Source organism: Dermacentor variabilis, chromosome 1, assembly GCF_050947875.1.
Source record: "Dermacentor variabilis isolate Ectoservices chromosome 1, ASM5094787v1, whole genome shotgun sequence".
NCBI lineage: Eukaryota > Metazoa > Arthropoda > Arachnida > Ixodida > Ixodidae > Dermacentor > Dermacentor variabilis.
In genome coordinates this window covers 275,739,833-275,760,237 of record NC_134568.1, presented here as the reverse complement: position 1 = coordinate 275,760,237, position 20,405 = coordinate 275,739,833, and the positions used below count along the sequence as shown (strand labels likewise).

Genomic DNA, 20,405 nt, shown 5'->3' with positions numbered 1-20,405 from the left:
ATTAGGCAGCTATGTAAAGGCTTACCTTAATACCTAACCACAGAATGTAAACTGCCACATTGCAACACTTAAAGATTTTGTCTTCTGCTTTCCGTCATTTCAAGGAAGATCACTAAAGAAACGGCACTGAGGCACCCAGCAAAAGGTCCCATATTGTTTCACATCACCTGCATTGTACAAGCTCTGGCTAAAGATTGACAGCAGACAGTGCATAAAGCCAATAAATTTTATTTATGCATGTTTGATGTGTAGAGTATGCAAGCGACAAACTTTCCTATCGTCAAGGTATCTAAATTCACTTATGTAACTGATGCAGCAACATAGAAAATGGAACCCTGAATAAACAAAATTACAAGCTTCCATTTCCAAGACGCTTTTAACTTTTTTGACAAACAATTACTGCAAAGAAATTGGTAGCCACAATTTCTCAGTGTCAGTTACTAAACTTAATTGTTCTAAGGGATACTAAAGAACAACACTAGTACCTAGTTCAGTCTGGCAAAGTATTTTTTCAAGACTCAATTTGTATTCATTTCGAGGAAAAATAACTTGGTTATAAGCGAAGAAAGTGAACAGTTTCCCTTTCCAAATTTCACATTGGAACTGCAGTGCCTGTACATCAGGGGAGCTATAACATCAAACTATTCCAAACTTTTCTATTCCAATTCTGTAATCAGCCCTCTGCGATTGGTAAAAAACTTTTTGGAGCACTCCCACTTAACCTCACGCGACGTCACGAAAACCACGATAGCTCCCCATCTGATATGACGTGTACACACTGATTATACTTGATTTGACCGAACAAAAGAAAAATAGTTATTTCTGATTAGACGCCTTTTCGCCATTAGCCCCCAGCTATTGGTCAGAAGTTTTTGGACTGCACCCACTTCACCTGCCTGTTGCGCAACGTCACAAAACCGCAAAAACTTACCGTGTCAAAGTGACGTGTACGCATTAAAGATGCATTTTAATGCCAAACAAAACTGAACATTTTTCTGAATAGCCGCAGGCTGCCCCGTTCCGAAAGGAATAAAAGATGGCTGCCACTGATCGCTCAGGCACTGGCTACTCGCACCTGCCGAAGAGCAAGGGTTTATTTGATATTATAATAAAACTTTTTGCTTGGCCGTGTAACGTTTCCGAGCACTTTCGGCACGTTTACGACCTCGCTCTGCCAACTCTTCTTTGCTGAGGATCTGTTTTAGCGTCATTATTAAGCTTCCATTGCATGCTGCTGCGATTTTCGACTAGCCACCGCAAGCTAAGTTAGGGAAAGCGAACCAGTCGCAGATGCCGGCACCACCCTCTTCGTCCGGTTATCGATTTTCAGTGCAGTGGCTCGGCCTCATCGAATCCCTCTATGCTTGAGCGTGCTCCTTGTCTCTCGTGAACCAATTAGATTAGACAAGCCGCTCTGTGTAGGCAATGTTATTCGCTTTTCAGGCAAACAAAAGTGACCTCCTATGAACGAGGAGAGCGTTTGATTGGTCTGTTCAGACAACCCTGCGGGTGACCGCCCGGTGCTTGCGTCGGCGGTCACGCAAATTTCACATCAGGAGATTGGAACAAAAACATATTGGAATAGTTGTACGTTATAGGGCCCCAGTATGATGTCATAATTTAAAATTTTTTTTTTTCATTTTTGTGACGTTTTAGTTCCGGAAAAGATTTCCAAACACACTGGGTTGTGTCTCTAGTTCCTTTAAAAATGCAACATAAACCTTGATTATTGGTAAACGATTACCTAGTCTCAAGCAGATGCTGTCCATATCTCAAGACGTCACAAGGAGCTAGTGTGCGAACTTCAAGCTCTTTCATGCCTGCATCCTTCCTGGCTTACAAAGACTCCACTCACAATAAGACTGATGTTTCTAGTGTCCCACAAATTTAAGTTACCAGTACAGCTTTACTGTCCCTTTAAAGGGCTCATCACCAGGTTTGGCCATCCTAAACAGACAAGTGCAGCACATACTTCCCACACTAAAGGTCATGTCTGGAAAGTATTAATGCTGCACACCACAAAAACAGCTGAAATTTCATACCAAATGCTGTGCATCCTCCTTGTCAAGAAAGTGCTTCTCCCAGCAAGAGAGTCAAAGTAAAATGCACAAATGCCATGACATCAATCGCAGTACTAGCAACACCACTCACCATGACACATGGGCAAATTGTGCAATGCAGAACGCACAATGCTGCCACCAGAAATGTGCTGATCAGCAAATATGGAAGAGAAGAAAAAAGAAGAGGCATGGCTTGTCATGTGAACGTGACAAGCCATGGCTCTCATTCTGTATGGGAGAAGGTGGGGAAGGAACGTTGCTTGTGGACTCTATGAGGGACAGCAGGAGAGTGCCTCTGTTAGCACTTGCACTCACCTTCTGGTGGTATGGTAAGAGGGCATTGTCTCCTCCAATAATAAACAGATATGAAACATTATTTTGGTACAACGATCCCGAGACAGTGTAAGAACTTCCAGAGCATAACTAAAATTTGCAATGGGACCTGGTGAGGAGCCCTTTAAGAATGATGATACTTGCGTGGAGATCTTCTGCAACAGGGTGAGCAGCAGTTATAAAAAGAATGTGTTGATAAAATGCAAAATTTTTTATAAGAGCAAAGATGCATTCATTCGTAGGTTCTGTAACACTGCTAAACAGCATTCAGCTGTCATAGCTAACAATGCCAACACAACAACAGGCACTCAAGCCATCTAAAGGTCTTCCCATTTGAGTTCTTTAGCTGCACAACAATCCTGAGTTAACAAGTGGTTAAAGAGCAATCTGCCACAAAATGCAGGAATTGTGACCTTACATCTTAGAAAAGGTCCTTAACCCACAAAAGTAGTGATGAGGGCTTTGCTGCTGCTTATAGCAAAAAAAAAAAAAAAAAAAAAAGAACTATACTACAAACACACTGTACATGTCCTAACTTAACATTAGTTTCATTCCAAGAATAAAGACTAATGCAATGGTAAAAGTGATGGCACCCTGTTGAATGCTCATAGCCTTAAAAGCACTTGCTCGTGGATGATAAACTTCAGCAAAATATAACTGCAGGCCATGCCATAGTGAAATAAATTATGTGAAGAACACTCCAGAGGGACATCAGGTGAGCACCTGCTAACATACTGTTTACGAGCTTTATATTTCAAGACATAGACATTACCATGCCTAAAACAAAGGCTTCAATGTGACATTCTCACCAGACTTGAAGAAAAAACAGTGCTAAAAAGACAAGGACTAAAAGAAGAACAAGTACGACGGACAGGCACTAACTTAACACTAACTCGCCCACATCAAGCTCCTGCTCATCAGACTTATCTGCTACAGAAGAAAGTCTGGATTCTCCAAGAGACACAATTTTATGCCTGAAATGTGGGAAAGAAATTAGTTTTTGTTAGTGCTTGGCCTTTAAATCACACTGGATCTTCTAGCTGCCAAACATAGGCATTCTTTAAATATTTGCACATGACGAACCTCTGAAGGATGTGATGTAAAATAATGAAAATACAGCAGCAAGCCAGCTGAAACACACTAATGTCTATTCCAATGCCCATGACCCATTTCTTAAGATCTAACACAATCACAGGGCTAGAGGCAGTATATCAAATGTATGTGGGCGAGTCTTTCAGTGACTGACTACATGCACTGCAGGATAATGCCTGACGATCATTGACAAGTGTGCACAAAGGGCACTGCTTGCCACCAGAGAGCAATGGAGTCATCTCGGGGCCCAGATGCTTGCTTTTGCTGCACATCTCACACACATCACGCTCTGGTGCGTTGAGGTATGTGCACGCCCCACAGGACCATATCTGCTTGTCACTAGCTGCTTCCTCTGCATCTAAGTAGCGTTGGGAGGCCTCTACCACAGCAGCTGCATCGAGGCAGTCTCCAGCACTGTCAGGATGAAAAGGCAGTCCAGCATTTCCCATGGCCAGGGATGGTTCATGAGGTATACCATTCATTTCCAGCCCACTCCGCTTGGATCCCAGGGAAAGTGATCTAAGATCTTGGGATAGATGACCAATCGTGTCCCTGCTGCTACTACAGTCCCCGGAGTGACGTGGTAGGCGGCCAGGCATGTTATCTGCAGGAACAGTGTAGCACTGTTCCCCAGCCATACTGCAGTGCAGAAAAGATCGATCACCAGCTCTTGACACAGCCCCAGGAAACTCGTAACCAGTGGCAGTACAGTACCCACTCCAGGAACCAGCAGAAACACCATAAGCGTCTGCGTAAGAGTCACCATCACCTATAGCATTGCCCAAGACATCTGCATTGCCCATTACCAATTCCTCAGGGTGTCTGGCTGCATGCACTGAAGCTCTGTAACTTGATGCTGTGCGTCGTTTAGCCTCGGAGGTATCGGGAGCTGTTGCCCCTATGTGTGACTGCCAATGAGGTGATGGCCAAGTGCCATTGGAGGGCATCTGATAATCACTAACAGGTAAATCTCTCCAGGATACACAGGGTTCATTTGCACCAAATACTGGAGCCAGCTGCTTGGAGCTCTTGAACTTATGCTTTTGCACCAAGCCTCGAACAGCATCCTCAGGATCACAGCTGCATTCTCGCCGAAATCTGTAAATTTCTTTCCAGCTCAAGGACAAGCCACGATCCCTGATGCCATCCATAATAGCTGCCAGCACCTGTAATCAGACAATGAACTTAAATCTTCAGTGACAACTAGAACTACCTTGGCCAAAGCTATGAAATCTCAACAGCACTAATAAACACACCCTTATAGTTTGTGACAACACACAGTAATGTTCCTTCAAATTGTTAAACTTCAATGAATAACTATTTAAAAAAACTAACTATACAGCTAATCAACAACGCTTCAATGATCATTTACATCAATGCAAATGTCCATTTTACAGGGGGAACTTCTTCAAGTTGCAGAAGAAGGATCTATGTAGTAGCAAGTGACATTAACGGCAGCATATTTGACTGCAAGTGTGCTTTTGTGACATGAAAACATACAGAAGCTGTGTCTACCTTATACAGACTGCAACAAAAAGCAATGCGGTGATTAATCTGGTTATCATGACACTAATTCGGGTGATGTACTGTTAAATGAGATGATTCCCATATTCTCTAGGCAGAAATGCTTACTTTGAGTACATTAAGCAGAAGTGTTCTTGTGTTTTAAGCTTTCAGTTCAGCTTTAAATGTTTTGGTTTGTTCTCTTTCTGTTGGCTCTCCTGTACATGCTTTTACAGGCGACTGCAGCTTTTCAATATAGTAATCAACTTGTTTGAGGCTATCAGCATTACACTGACGGTGCATCAATGCAAATGGTCATTTTGTTGGCCCTATTCTAGTTGCAGAAAAAGGATTTATGTAAGTGGTAATTGACACTAACAACAGCATCAGGTGTTTTCTGGATATGCTCTAGAAACTTTCACAAAACATGTTTGCTTTGATATATATATTAGAAATTGCACAATCAAAGTGCATTACAATATTTCAAGTTGCTTGAGATGAATGTAAACAGTATGCTGCTGGTCCCATCCATCTATCATGATCCATGAACTTCCTCTTCAGTGCTTCATTACAGTTACATAAGGCACCCAGTATACACTGCAATGTTAAAGGTGCCTGTTCAACTCAATTTGGAAGAGGCAACAGTTAAATAAAGGACAACTAAGATCAACACCCCCATTTAAAGTACTCATTGCAAACTGCTGTGGAGTCTATGAAACACAGTCATCCATATCACATAGATTGAAATCATAATTAGACAAATGACTACACTACTGTCATCTTGCTGCCCTGATGAAGACAAAGCCACCCGTAGAAATGGCTCTAGCGACATCCCTTGTCGGACCACCAGTGTCACACTGCTGTTTGTCACAGTTTACGTGAGGTGTTCATATAGCCTGCCATTGTGACTAAGCCACTATGGAATTCTGCTACCGAACATAAGGTCAATGGTTTTGTAGGTACACTTCATCAGCAGTTGCAATTTAGTTTGAGTGGAATGCAGTAATGCCTGTGTATTGAGATTACAGTGGAATAAAAAAAAAATCCTAGTGATATACAGTATTATCTACATGAAAAAAAAAAGAAGCAGGTGTGGCAAACCCTCAAGAAGGCCCTGCCACACCGATTATGAAAGACATGGAACACAAATAGCATTAAAAAGCTTTATGAACAGATTAACGGATATGGTATTATAAACAGCGCTATTGGCAATCAAATGCAACACCATCGTGGCCTTCCTCTCTTTTCGATTGCTGAAACTGTGTCCAAAGTTCTCCTGCCTCGCCCATGCAGAACAATGCCAACCATGCTCCATCCATCGTCGTGCTGAACTTTTGTATTGGCAAGATTTCGAAATTACATGGAATGACACTATGTCGCACTGTCCACTCTTGGACACTATAGTATCAGCACAGTAGTACTGTTCTCTGCCACCAGATGGCACCATCCGCTATCAAGTAACAGATGAGGAAGAAACTAGAAGCTTAAGGAGTTACCACAAATGCATTAGTTAACACATTGGACATCAAACCTTGGAACAAAAAGGAGAAGAATAAGGAGAAGCATGAGAAGAAAACACTACTTTAATTTTCAATGACCAATAAACAGCTAACACAGCAGCTAGCATACAGAAGCAAACAGAAAAGAGGTCACGAGACTGGCACAAGATATGTAAAAAAATTAAGTAAGATAAACAGAATGCCCTATGAAAAGGAAAAAGAAAACGATGTATAGATAGTGGAATAAGGAAATCAGGGATGCAATCAATGAGAACTGAAAAGCATCCAGAAAACACCGACATGCAAAAAAAGGCAGAGCTATCACTGCAGGAAACATACAAAAAATGCAAATTACATTGATGGAAGAAATGGAAAGTGCAGAACCTGGTCCAAGAGAACTGGCACAAGATATGTAACAAAAATTAAATAACATAAACAGAATGCCCTATGAAAAGGAAAAAGAAAACGATGTATAGATAGTGGAATAAGGAAATCGGAGATGCAATCAAAGAGAACTGAAAAGCATCCAGGAAACACCGACATGCAAAAAAAGGCAGAGCTATCACTGCAGGAAACATACAAAAAATGCAAATTATATTGATGGAAGAAATGGAAAGTGCAGAACCTGGTCCAAGAGAACTGGCACAAGATATGTAACAAAAATTAAATAACATAAACAGAATGCCCTATGAAAAGGAAAAAGAAAACGATGTATAGATAGTGGAATAAGGAAATCGGGGATGCAATCAAAGAGAACTGAAAAGCATCCCGAAAACACTGACATGCAAAAAAAGGCAGCGCTATCACTGCAGGAAACATAAAAAAAATGCAAATTATATTGATGGAAGAAATGGAAAGTGCAGAACCTAGTCCAAGAGAAAACCGAAAGCAAAAATAATTGCTGGGTTTCAAGAGTACGAAAAAAACAAAACAAAAAAACTGTAAGTCCTCAAAGACTATTCTGGAAACACATGAAATCTCTTGGTCGAAAAAAGCGAAATGGTGCAGGCCTATATACAAGATGATGAGAGCAACAAGTTATAGGGGAGGACACAATGAATTACTTAACTAGAAATACAGCCAAGTCATTCAAGAGCAGGGAAGGAGCAATTTGTGAGAGGCAGACAAATGAAACTTATATGGAAAAAGAATTGATCTTGAACATGTCTACTGGAAAAAGTAGAAAAGAAAATACCAAGCTGTATGGCAACCAGATTGGATAGAATACCAATAGGGCTAATCAATAAACTGGTGCCTAAAAGCACAGAAGCATCAGTAAAATCACTGGGAAATATCGTGCAGGACAAGCAAATCCCAGAAAGTTGGTGACTGAGTAGAATGAATTCAATCTATAAGAATAAAAAAAAATGAAAGGGAAAACCAGCAAAAAACCCTGATGATTAATGCGGTGTTATGGTGCAAGGGCCAGGGATGGCCAAAGAGCGCCAAGAAATGGTATGATGCAGTTGATTTTAAACGCGAGTAGCGGTATGGGCTCTATGTCACAGAGAACCTGGTGGTGGCAGTCTCTCCCAATTTGATCGGGAGTTTCCACGTATATATATACGTCTGTGTATATGACAGTGCAGCTATCCACTCTTGACGTCTCGGCCTTTCGACGCAGCACGAGATGGAAATACCCAGCGTGTTGTTGCCTTTCGGGTGAGAGAAGCAACCACTTCCACAATTATTTTGCCCCCTACTCGTTTTAAGTGCTGTCCGAGGCCGTCGGGCCGCCTGTATATTTTGCCTAGCCGAGTTCCCGGGCGCCTGCACATGCGAGAATTCTGGAACTACAAGGCCAGAGCCACTTAGAAGTAGTTCTATATTGACTTACCCATCGCGATCAGCAAAACACATCTATCGTGGATAAATCAAAGAAGTTTTTAGGCATGTAGGGCCCTCTGGGCTGTATTTGTTGGTGATAAGGTAGCCTCGCCACCTACGGCGTTATCTAACTGAGCTATGTCGAATGCTATGCTGCCACAGTCAGAAGTTCGAATCCTTCTATAAGAGTATTTTTTATTATTATTTGGCGATGGTGAGCTTGAATTTCACCTCCTCCAGTGCATATCTGTAGGCTTAGAGTGACACCTGACACCGGCAAAAGATGACGAGAGCGAGTGGGGCTATACTAATCCAGGTACAACCAAATCAGGAAGGCCCACTTAGCTTGAATAAAGACACTCCCTCACCAGAACAGGAATTGGCCTCCCTGGTGCAGTATTCGGCCACTATCTTCCTGATGATTCTTACAATTAACCCCTGGGCCTCAGTCCCCAGCAGCTGCGGAGCACCTGACCAAGGCGGTGGTCAGACCTGTAACCCAGCAGAGGATGCTAAGAATCTCTGGGTCCGGACAGGCCGCTACTGGAAACTGACCCCGTCAACCTTTAACATCCGAACTCTGTCGAGTGAGGCAAGCTTAGCAGGACTCTTCGAGGAACTATCAGACATTGTTTGACATATCATCGGCCTTAGTGAGATTAGAGGAACTGGGAAGGCTTATACATTGCTGAATAACGGCTATGTCCTCTGCTATAGAGGTCTCCCAGACAAGAAGCAATACGGAGTGGGATTCCTAATCCATAAAGACATAGCGGGCAACATTGATGAATTCTACAGCATTAATCAGAGGGTAGCAGTAGTCATAATCAAACTTAATAAGAGGTATAGATTAAAGGTAGTACAAGTCTACGCTCCAACATCCAGTCAAAATGATGAGGAAGTAGATCAGTTTTATGAAGATGTTGAATTAGCGATGAGAAAAGTGCAAACTCAGTATACTGTAGTAACGGGTGACTTCAATGCAAAAGTGGGGAAAAAGCAGGCTGGTGAACAAGCAATTGCCAACTACGGTGTTAACTCTCGGAATGCTAGAGGAGAAGAAATGCTGGTAGAATTCGCAGAAAGGAACAAGCTTCAAATAATGAAAGAAGCGTAGCAACAGAAAGTGGAGCTGGAAAAGCCCTAATGGTGAAACCAGAAATGAAATTGATTTCATACTTTCTGCTGATCCCAGCATAGTGCAGGATGTAGAAGTGATACGTAGAATAAAGTGCAGTGATTATACGCTAGTGAGGGCTAGGATTCACCTCAATTTGAAGAAAGAAAAAGTCAGGTCAACCTAGAGGCAGTAAGGGTAAAAGCAGACGAATTCAGGCTGGTACTTGCAAAAAAATATGCAGCCTTAAAACAGAGATGAAGATGACATAGAGGTAATGAATGAAACCGTAACTAGGCTGGCTTCAGAGACAGCAATTGAAGTGGGAGGCAAGGCACCAAGGCAACTAGTAGGCAAGCTCTCCGAAGTAACAAAGGACCTAATAAAGAAACGACAAAGAATGAAAGTGTCCAACTCAAGAGATAAGATAGAATTAGCAGAACTGTCAAAACTGATCAAAAAGGCTGTGATCAAAAAGTAAGTGATATTCAGAACTACGTAAGAAAGACTGAAGAAGCCGTAGAAAATGGACGCAGCCTGAAATCAATGAGAAGGAAACTTGCCATAGGTCAAACCAAGATGTATGCACTGAAAGATAAGCAGGGTAATATCATCAGCAATCTCGAAGGTATAGTAAAAGCAGCGGAAGAATTCTATACTGACCCGTACAGTAAGTACCCGGAGGAGTCAGGGTACCTCCATTAGAAACAGTAATGAACAGGATACAGAAACTCCTCCTATATCTAGCGATGAAGTCAAAAGGGCCTTGCAAGACATGGAACGAGGAAGAGTGGCAGGAGAAGATGGAATAACAGTCGATTTAATCAAAGATGGGGGAGACATAATGCTTGGAAAAGTGGCGGCTCTATATACGAAGTGTCTATCGACTTCAAGGGTCCCAGAGAACTGGAAGAATGCCAACATTATACTAATCCACAAAAAGGGAGACGTTAAAGAATTGAAAAATTATTGGCCCATTAGCTTACTCCCAGTATTATATAAAATATTCGCCAAGATAATCTCCAATAGAATAAGGGCAACACTGGACTTTAGTCAACCAAGGGAACAGGCTGGCTTCAGGACAGGATACTCTACAATGGATCACATCCATGTCATTAATCCAGTAATCGATAAATCTGCAGAGCACAATAAGCCTCTCTATATGGCTTTCATAGATTACGAAAAGGCATTTGATTCAATAGAGATGCCAGCAGTCATACAGGCATTATGTTATCACAGAGTGCAGACCGCTTACGTAAATACCTTGGAAAATATCTACAGAGATTCTACAGCTAGCTTAATTTTACACAAGAAAGTAGGAAGATACCTATAATGAAAGGGGTCAGACAGGGAGACACAATCTCTCCAATGCTATTCACTGCATGCTTGGAAGAAGTATTCAAGTTATTAAACTGGGAAGGCTTAGAAGTAATGATCGATGGCGAATATCTCAGCAACCTTCGGTTTGCCGATGACATTGTTCTATTCAACAACACTGCAAACGAGTTACAAGAAATGACTGAGGATCTTAACAGAGAAAGTGTAAGAGTGGGTTGAAGATTATTATGCAGAAGACGAAGATAATGATGAATAGATTGGGAAGGGAACAAGAGTTCAGGATCGCCAGGCCACCTCTAGAGTCTGTGAAGGAGTACACTTACCTAGGTCAACTAATCACAGGGAACCCCGATCATGAGAAGGACATTCATAGAAGAATAAAAATGTTCTGGATCGCATATGGCAGACATTGTCAGCTCCTGACTGGAAGCTTACCATTATCATTGAAAAGGAAGGTGTACAATCAGTGCATTTTACCAGTACTGACATATGGGGCAGAGACTTGGAGATTGACAAAGAAGCTTGAGACCAAGTTAAGGACCGCACAAAGAGCGATGGAATGAAGAATGCTAGGCATAATGTTAAGAGACAGAAAGAGAGCGGTTTGAATCAGAGAGCAAACAGGTATAGCCGATATTCTAATTGAGATTAAGAGAAAAATGATGGAGCTGGGCAGGTCATGAAATGTGCAGGTTAGATAACTGTTGGACCATTAGGGTTACAGAATGAGTACCAAGAGAAGGGAAACGCAGTCGAGGACGGCAGAAGACCAGGTGGAGCGATGAAATTAGCAAATTCGCGGGCGCTAGTTGGAATCAGTTGGCGCAGGACAAGGGTAATTGGAGATCGCAGGGAGAGGCCTTCGTTCTGGAGTGAACATAAAATAGGCTGATGATGATGATGATGATGAGTCGATGCTATATTCAATGTCAAAGCGTATATGTGACATGGCTGTATATTGGCCTAAAAATATCACTGTAGAGTGCGCAAAGTATATATGTAATAAAAATATGACAGTGATACATAGGGTGTAGAATAATATGTTTGATGAAAATAATATATAGGCTACGAAGGAGTGATACACTAAAATGTGTCACTGTCAGTAGCACTACTACCTCATCAGGGCACTTCGAAAGTAAGGGCCTGGAGGCATGCGCTATACAAAATCTACCACCACAACAGAAGCCTCCCAAGAGAGGCTGTACTACAAATTTTTTGGGCTGATAGTAGTAAGTGGATTTCCTTGAAGAAACCTAAAACTGATTTTGTGTTAAATAATGGTTCCTTACTGAGAAACACTGCCTGTTGAAGCGGGATACATTGTCTGTAAGCTAGTGTAAAGTGTTTTTTCCTTTCAACGTCTAAGACGTGGAGGACAGTGAACCCCTTACTACATTTACCGCAGATCGGACGTTCATCACCTGTTAATAAGTAGTGGTGTGTCCTGTATGTGTGTCCTATTCTCAACCGACTTAGCAGGACACCAGTTTCTTGTGATTTCATTGTTGATGGCCAAATTCCTAACCGTGGTCTAATCAGGTGAAACTTATTAGACATCTCAGCATCCCAAAGGTGTTGCCAAATGCTTCTTAGTTTTTTCCACAGCAAAGGTTTCAAATCTATGGCTGAAAGAACCATGCGAGCGTTGCAGGCTTTCGTTGCTATGAATGTAGCGAGTTCATCAGCAAGCATATTACCCTCGATGCCTCTGAGTCCAGGCAGCCAGCGTATTACGATATGTTGTTCAGCTGCATAAGTAGTGCACAGAAGCAAATATAGTTCACTATTTACAGGATTTTTATGCTTTTGTAGTGACATCAAGGCCTTAACTATGCTTAATGAGCCCGTACATACAATTAACTTCTCCAACTTTAATTGCATAATATGCTTCACAGCTGACAATAGTGCATAGGCCTCAGCAGTGAAGATGCTTGTTAGTGGGTGCAGAATGTCAGATCTTGAAAATGATGGACCGACGGCTGCATAAGACATGCCAGCATGCGACTTTGATGTGTTGGTGTAAAATTCTGGGCATGAGTACTTGGCTTCAAGCTGAAGGAAGTGCATATGAATGTGTGCCTCTGCAGCATGCTTTGTGACACTGATAAATTATGTGTCACATTCTACCAAATGATGTGATAACTATGATGATAAATGATGTGCCACAGCCATGGCGGTAGCAGTTTTGCTGGATGCAATAGATGGTGTTTTGGAAGTGGGACATGCATTTCTTTATTTCTTCACTGAGCTTCCTCAAACGAAGTGAGAAAGGCTCCCTCATTGTGGGTCAATTATGAAACAGTGTTGCACAGGACGCATCGTTTACGGTTTTGCAGCAAGGATGTTCAGGATTCACATGTACTTTCAGATAATATCGCAATAAATCCTACTGACTGATTACAGTATTCTTAGTGGCATACAGATTAACAATGGTGGTTAGGACAGAATGAAAACTGGGAGATCTACAGAACAGTTTTAGAATAGGCAGGTGTATAAATAATAACATATTTATTATCACAGCCTACAGTATAGCCAGAGCAGAGAACAGACCCTTATACTTAACGTTCCTGGATATGAGTGCTGCATACGAGAATGCAAACACAAATTATGTGGAACATTGTTAGTGATGAAGAAGGACAAGGGAAGACAACATAACGCTACTAAAGGAAATATACAAGAATAATAAAGCGCAGGCAGTGTGGAAACTGTTGCTAGTGGCGAGACAGAACATTCAGAAAATCTTGAGCCAGGGTTTCCCATTATCACTGCTGCTATTTACGATGTACATTGTAGGCATGGAAAGACAGAAGAGTCAGTTAAATTGCATTTAATTAACAAGATGGTGTGGAGGTGACGTGAACTATGCCAGGTTTGGTATATGCAGATGACATTGTTTTGTTTGCAAGAAGTCAGAAAGATAGTCATTCAACTTCTGGCCGATAACTGTGGAGAAGAGGGTGAAGCTCTAGGATTTAGATTCAGTGGAAAGAAATCGGGTCTTAACATGTTTGATGGTGCTTTTGATCAGACGATCGCAGTACAGGGAAACAAAATACAGAGGGTTGAAGAATACGAATACCTAGGATTTTTGATTAAAGTGGGGGGCAAAGAATTGCATGGAAAAAAAGTTGCAGTTTCACCGGAAAAGCAAAGCATTGACAGTGATACCAAAGTATTAGATTAATACATGAACTAAGGCTCGTATGAACTGATGAGCAGTATACACTGCAGCCCACCACCTAAAGGCACACATGACAGAGCTCACAATGAACATGAGCAATCGCATTCATAATATTGACGTGATGAGGAACACATTAGTCTAAAAATGAACATTTCATGGTGCTGCCCCCTTTACCATTTCAACTGTGGTGTGCATCGAAAACTCAGCAGACCACGGGGCCTCCAACACTGTGTGCACGAGAAGACAGTGAAAATCAAGCTGCCAGCCTTCGAGGCCCACCCTCACATGCATACCCTGGATCCCACAGCAGATCACGTGATCTCCAACGCATAGCACGCAGGTCATATATGCACTCGGCCACGCATGCACTGTTGCACCTGGGACAATAGGGCCATTGTGGTGCCGATGGCACTGGCGTGAACACGTCTTGATTGCCCATGTAATTGCGACCGCAATAAAACATAAACAAGTATTCAAAGAGAAAGGCAAATAAATGCACTGATGGGGGCAGAATAATTACATGGTAATACAAGGCTAGTGAAAATTTGTAATGGTTCTTGGCCTTGCGTATGGAAACTCAATGTTGTGTTTAAAATCTAAAGTGCAAACTGAACCAGAGAATAATGAAGGTTAGGAAGGCTAGCTATAGGTGCACACAGAAAAACTGCAAACACAGCTGTACAAGATGACATGGGTTGGGTGTCTGTCGAAGTATGGGAGGGCCCAGAGCAAAATTTGCTTCAAAAAGTGACCGAAGAATATAAAGACAAAAAAGAAAGTGGGCTGCTAGGGTATTTAGGTACCTATACATCAAAAACATACAATGTAGAAAGGAAACGTCAAACATAAATATTAGGTTAATGGCTTGGCGAGCGACAAGAAAATAGGTGTTAAGCGTAAAGTTGGAGATGCAGAAACAACATATTGGATAGATGTGATGCAGAAGCCAGTGATGGAACTATATATCAAACAGCAAAGAATTAAATCAAAAAAGAAATGGTTTACGATAATTCAGAAAGTAATTTATGACTTTTCAAAGCCAGATCAGGATGTCTGTGAGCACAGTGTTATACAAGAAAATTTGCCGATGACAACTATACAAGCATAGCTTGTGGATATAGTGGAGAAACCTGAGGGCATATTTTGCTGGCATGTCACAAATCCAACCAGAGATAAATGAGGAAGTAGTTACCCTACACCCGTAAGCTTTAAGGATAATAGAGGAAAGGTTGTTAAAATAATAGCTTTAAGGAACCCGTTACGCAGAAAATGCGGCAGCGGTGGTGTTGCTCGTGCGTTGACCGTGCATTGGACGTGAACGAGAACTCCTGATGGAAGTAAAGAATTAATAAAATTCGTTAACAGGTCAAAGAATGTTTGCAATGACGCCAATTTCACAGGGAGGTTCCTGTAACCAAAGGAAAAGTAATTAAGCTGAAAATAAAATTGGGGTTTAGGTGGAAATCGAACCCATAACCTTCGGGATGTGAAACAGCCACGAAGGCAAACTGGTTCAAGTGCGTTAAAGGGCGTCATAGTGAACGCTGTGGTCTTTGACTGAGTGGTGACAAACAAGAGCATGAGAAGCAGTCAGAGACCCTTTAATGCTATTGATTTCTACTCTTAAAGGCAAAGCTTATGCATCCCACAAGATTTTTGAATCTCTGGCATAGAATAGTAAAAGATAGCTGGAGTAATGGTGGGATAAATGCATGGTACACATAGAAAGAAAAGGGACTATATTTTAGAGCAATAAATTTCTAGTAGAATTCACAGTTTGTTAACACGAACCACATATCTCAAGGGCCAATAAAAAACACAGAAGAAAAGTAAAAATAATGTGCTTGGTGGCATAAGCCACCAAACCATTTCAAAGGGGATACTGATAATATTTACCTATTCATGGAGCAGACACTCGCAACAACCTGTGTCTGCTGCAGAAAAGACATGCAGACGATTAAGCACATTGTGATCGAATGTGAAGATATCCATTCAGCTAGAACTAGAGGGAATGCCGACCTTCAGAAGCGCTGGGGTTCAAAGCTGACGGGAGCACTAACTGTTCAGCAGTGGAAATCAGCAAGAGATGATTGGAGCCTTGATGTAAAAGAAGCAGGAAAGACATTGGGGCAGGGTTAACACAGGCATAGGAAACTTTACAAGATAAAGTAGACATATGCAAAATGTTAGATTGCAATAGATATAGTAAAACCTAACTATATAAGTTAGCATGCGCAGGCTAGGTGATTATTTGTTGCCACACCAATTCAAAGGGGATGCCATTAGCAATCACCATCAAGACATTTTGCCAATTTTGCTTGTACCAGATGCACTGCTTAGTTGTGATGTCTACCGGCCATGGTTGCTTAGTGGCTATGGTGTTGCGCTGCTAAACAAGAAGCTGTGGGATCGGATCCCTGCCACAGCGGCCGCATTTCGATGGAGGCTAAATGCAAAGACACCCCTGTACTTAGATTTAGGTGCACATTAAAGAACCCCAGGTGGTCGAAATTTCCGGAGCCCCTCACTACGGCGTGTCTCATGATCAGTTTGTGGTTTTGGCATGTAAAATTCCATAACTTTATAAATTTTAATTTTTAGTTGTGATGTCTAAAGAAATCCAACCAATGGCCAGTGTGTTTCAATGTGCACAGGAATATACACAAAATGGCGGAGATCTCGGGAAGCTGACGGTAAGAGCAAATTATCTTTTGAAGGAAACATCAAGCTCCATCAAGGTGCTCTCTGCTGTGAGCGAAAGAATAATGCTAGGATCACATTTTCATGACTATTTTCTGATGACTAAGCAGGCTTAGTTACCATGTTCTAAAATTGTTAGGGAGCTTGAATCATAATTTTTAAAATTTTCTAATAGTTTTATTGTGTAGCAATTATATGAACACTTGAGGTATGTTCGCGCCATTGCTGTGTTGACAGTTTCGACACGCATGTGTGTGTCATGCGTGGGTGGCTAGAAGGTCTTCATAGATGTGCAGTGTGTTTGGCTGCAAAAGTGACAAATCCAAGTGGACGCACAGTCCCTCTCCGCTCAATCGGCTCTGCTGGAGCCAGGGCGACATTCTGACTTCTGCTGCTGGCATGAGCACTGTGCGCACACACATTAGCGTTCCTACTGAGCAGCTCTGTGCAACCCCAAAGTGATGCATACACGTGTCTCAGTGAAACTGAACGTAAACGTCCAGCTAAACTGACCTAATCTTTTCATTGGGCACTGGCAAACATAGATGGTTTTCTATTGGTCTCGTCTAGTGCACCATCGAAGCGTGAAAGCTGTAACGCCATTGCAGGCGTTCCTTATTATGCCAGCATTGTGACACGCCTGGTACCTACCAAGGTGCTCAGTGTGAACAGTTGTCTTGCGTGCTGCATTGTACCATGTCACCTCCACGTATTGGTAGAACACTGTTCGAGATGCTCGAGCACAACGCTAAACCTTGATATAGTTTTCAATGCCTCACCTTAGTGTGAAACTGCCAATGTTTGTAATTATTAACAACCTTTTTTAACCCTTAACAATAAAGAATGTTCACATCCTAGTATACTTGTAACATTAGGAAGCTTCTGTCATTATACATTGCCCCTATAAAGCTTGCTTTATCAAAAGTACAAATGGACCACAACAAACAAGTAAGCAAATTGTTCGCATACTCAAGACTCTTTGCAGCATGCGTAGCCATGTATTTTTAGAATGAAATATTAAAAGGCAGTTTTGTAAGCTTGCTCACACTTGCATTACCTTTGTGGCTAAATTGTTAATGCTTCATCCGACACAATGGACACCAGAAAAACACTTCCAATGGTCATGACAGATGATAGCTATTATATCGACTGACGTTACAATGAAGTGTTACAATTCACATTTAATCCGAAGAGAACACAGAAGTGCTGTATCCATAAATAATACAAAACATTATCCACTCTCGAATGCCATGTCTGAATGAAATTTGAACGTGAATGATCACAGTGTAGCTAGAAAAGTATGGCTGACTGTGCAATGCAACATGCTCTACTACCGAACTTATTGTGTTTTTATGTACAATATGGCTGCATTTTTTTTCTTCAATTTCCAGGTTGATTGTGCAAAGTTGATGAGCAGTATTTAGAAAGTATTTGAAAAATATTTTATTTTGTGAATAGTGACTATATTTGATTCGACGATCAAATTGAAAAGGAGAATAATAATCTATTCGTTATTTGAAAGGTTAGAATATATGCACACTCCTAAAAAAGTGTTAGTATGTTTCATGTGATGGTTTTGTGTCCTCTGCAAGGTCATGAAAATCCCTCAGTTGTTCATAATGCTGCTGGTTATTTGTGCATTGCAGGCGGTGTGTACACCCTGCAGTTAGTGCCTACGACATCACCACTGCTGGTGGGGAGAGTGACTCTTTCAAGAAGGGCGTACAGGCTTTTGTTTGAACTTTCAGCTGTTTGAACTTTGAGACAGTCATTCTGCAATCATGCCTGGAATTTCGCAGACATGCCCCTCACCGCATTATCCATGCACCGTGCTTGAGGAGTACGTCTGTTTGGGCAAGTTGGTGTGACATATTACGAGTTTAAACAGCATGAAAAGACGAGCACAAAGAAACATATACACTCAAGATCAGTGCTGCACTACTAACTTGGCTGGTAGAGGTAGTACAGCACTGGGGCTATGTGTGTGTGTAACTTTGTACTGTTTTTCTCACACTGTTTAAACTTGAAATAGTATGTAGCACCATGCTTGTTTGTTTGGAATGCTCAAAGCTGATGAGTAGCCCTTTAAAAGCAAAAACAAGAAGTTTTATCATCTCTTTCTATGGCCGTAGCTACTATGCAATTGTGGCACATTCAGTGTACAAGCAAAATGACTGATGTTGTGACGCGTTGTTTGATACTGGGAGACGAGGAACAACCTAAGGAACCACTGCCAAACCATTTCTTGGTGGTCAGTTCAGTGACGCCTTTAATGAAAACTCCATCCATTTCCACCACCTCAGGCAACTGATGTGCATTATGGACAACAAATTCTTTCTTATCAGTGTTAGAATGCAAGCACTAGTCCACAGCCTTCATTCAATTAACTTTGTCACCCCAACGATGCTGTATTTCATGGACAAGCTTGCCACATCTCTAAGCTTGAGTATCTGCCTTGAAGAGAAAGGACAGCTTTTGTTTTCAACTCACACTAGTGCTGGCCATGTTGATCAGTAGTGGTGAGAAAAGTCTGTGTAAATTGCCATGGCCCTTCACATCTACAGGGTTTAGAAGTTTTGATTCCAGAGCCTTTAACACATCTACTATGACCATTGTGCTTGGCATTGCTATGAAACAGGCTGCAGATTTTTGTTCTTAAGCACCTGTCACATCTGAAATGGCTAGTACATCTGCTATGAGTGGACCTATGAAGTGGTTGATTGCACCTGCCACAAATGTGTCATGATTTGCTTGCTGCTGCTTCGAAAAAAAAAAAATGTGTGTTGCTGACAACAGTTTGAAAGTATGGCATCTTTAGTTGCTACATACCTAGATGCAAGTAGGATGCAAAGAATAGATGCAAGGTGGTTGGTTTTGTCAAAAATGCAGGAGTGGGCGCCTTGCTCATGTGCTTATAAGGCATCAAGTTATCACACATAAGACCTTTACTAGCCAGTAACTTTGCTTGTGAGATGAAGATGCAACTAAATATGATATACCATAACATGCTTTGCAGCAGCCAACATATGAATCACTGTGAAAGAGCTCTCACATATTTTGGATCCATTGGGCAGACACAGTCAGTATAACAGACTATGGCTAGTATAAGTATTAAAGCCTGCACAAGAAAAATGTGACTTATTAATCCCTATAGTTCTCATCACATAATGCACATATAAATTATGTTAATTGACAAATGATGTTAATGTGTAATGAATTATGTGCAACTTGTAATTTACTACCTGCTAACTATTTAATGCTAAAAAAATAACAAAAGTTTTTAATGTTGGCTGTGAAATGCAATTCATTTTGATCATTCATGTCTGAATACACTGTGAAGTAGCCACATCACAGACACAAAGGGCTTGTGAACACTTCAACAGATAATGAAATTGACCCATTAGAATATGAACATAATGTCGACGAGATGAGATCCAAAACAAATTTGTCAAATACCCCAGAAGCATTTCCCCCTTCATGTAAAGTGCATACTAGCAGCTCTACTACTGGAATTCTTTGGTGAACATTCTCACGACAAGTTTACAAGCTAATCATTCTCCCGTCTTTTTGTGCATTGTGTTAACATGCTCCATTCCTTCTAACTATTGGTGGTATAAGTATATAAATATAAAGACTGCTCAACATTATCTGCCCTCTTGAGTTGGTGTTCAAAAAGGCAAGTGAAGGAAGAAAGAGGGCGACTCAAATAATGTGTGCTCAGCGACATGTTCGCCTTAGCCATGACCTGCATTGCC

At 41.4% G+C, this 20,405-nt stretch overlaps 1 protein-coding gene across 2 annotated transcripts in view; it reads right to left on the bottom strand.

The window, feature by feature from the left end:
• Window positions 1-212: 212 nt before the first annotated feature.
• tamo (PUB and ZnF_RBZ domain-containing protein tamozhennic) overlaps window positions 213-20,405 on the bottom strand; it is a 36,769-nt gene continuing 16,576 nt past the window's right edge. For both annotated transcript variants that reach the window (XM_075676192.1, XM_075676185.1), the window contains one exon: window positions 213-4,651. In XM_075676192.1, the coding sequence (XP_075532307.1) occupies window positions 3,605-4,651 (1,047 nt within the window). In that variant the 3' untranslated portion in view covers window positions 213-3,604. The remainder of the gene's footprint in view (window positions 4,652-20,405) is intronic.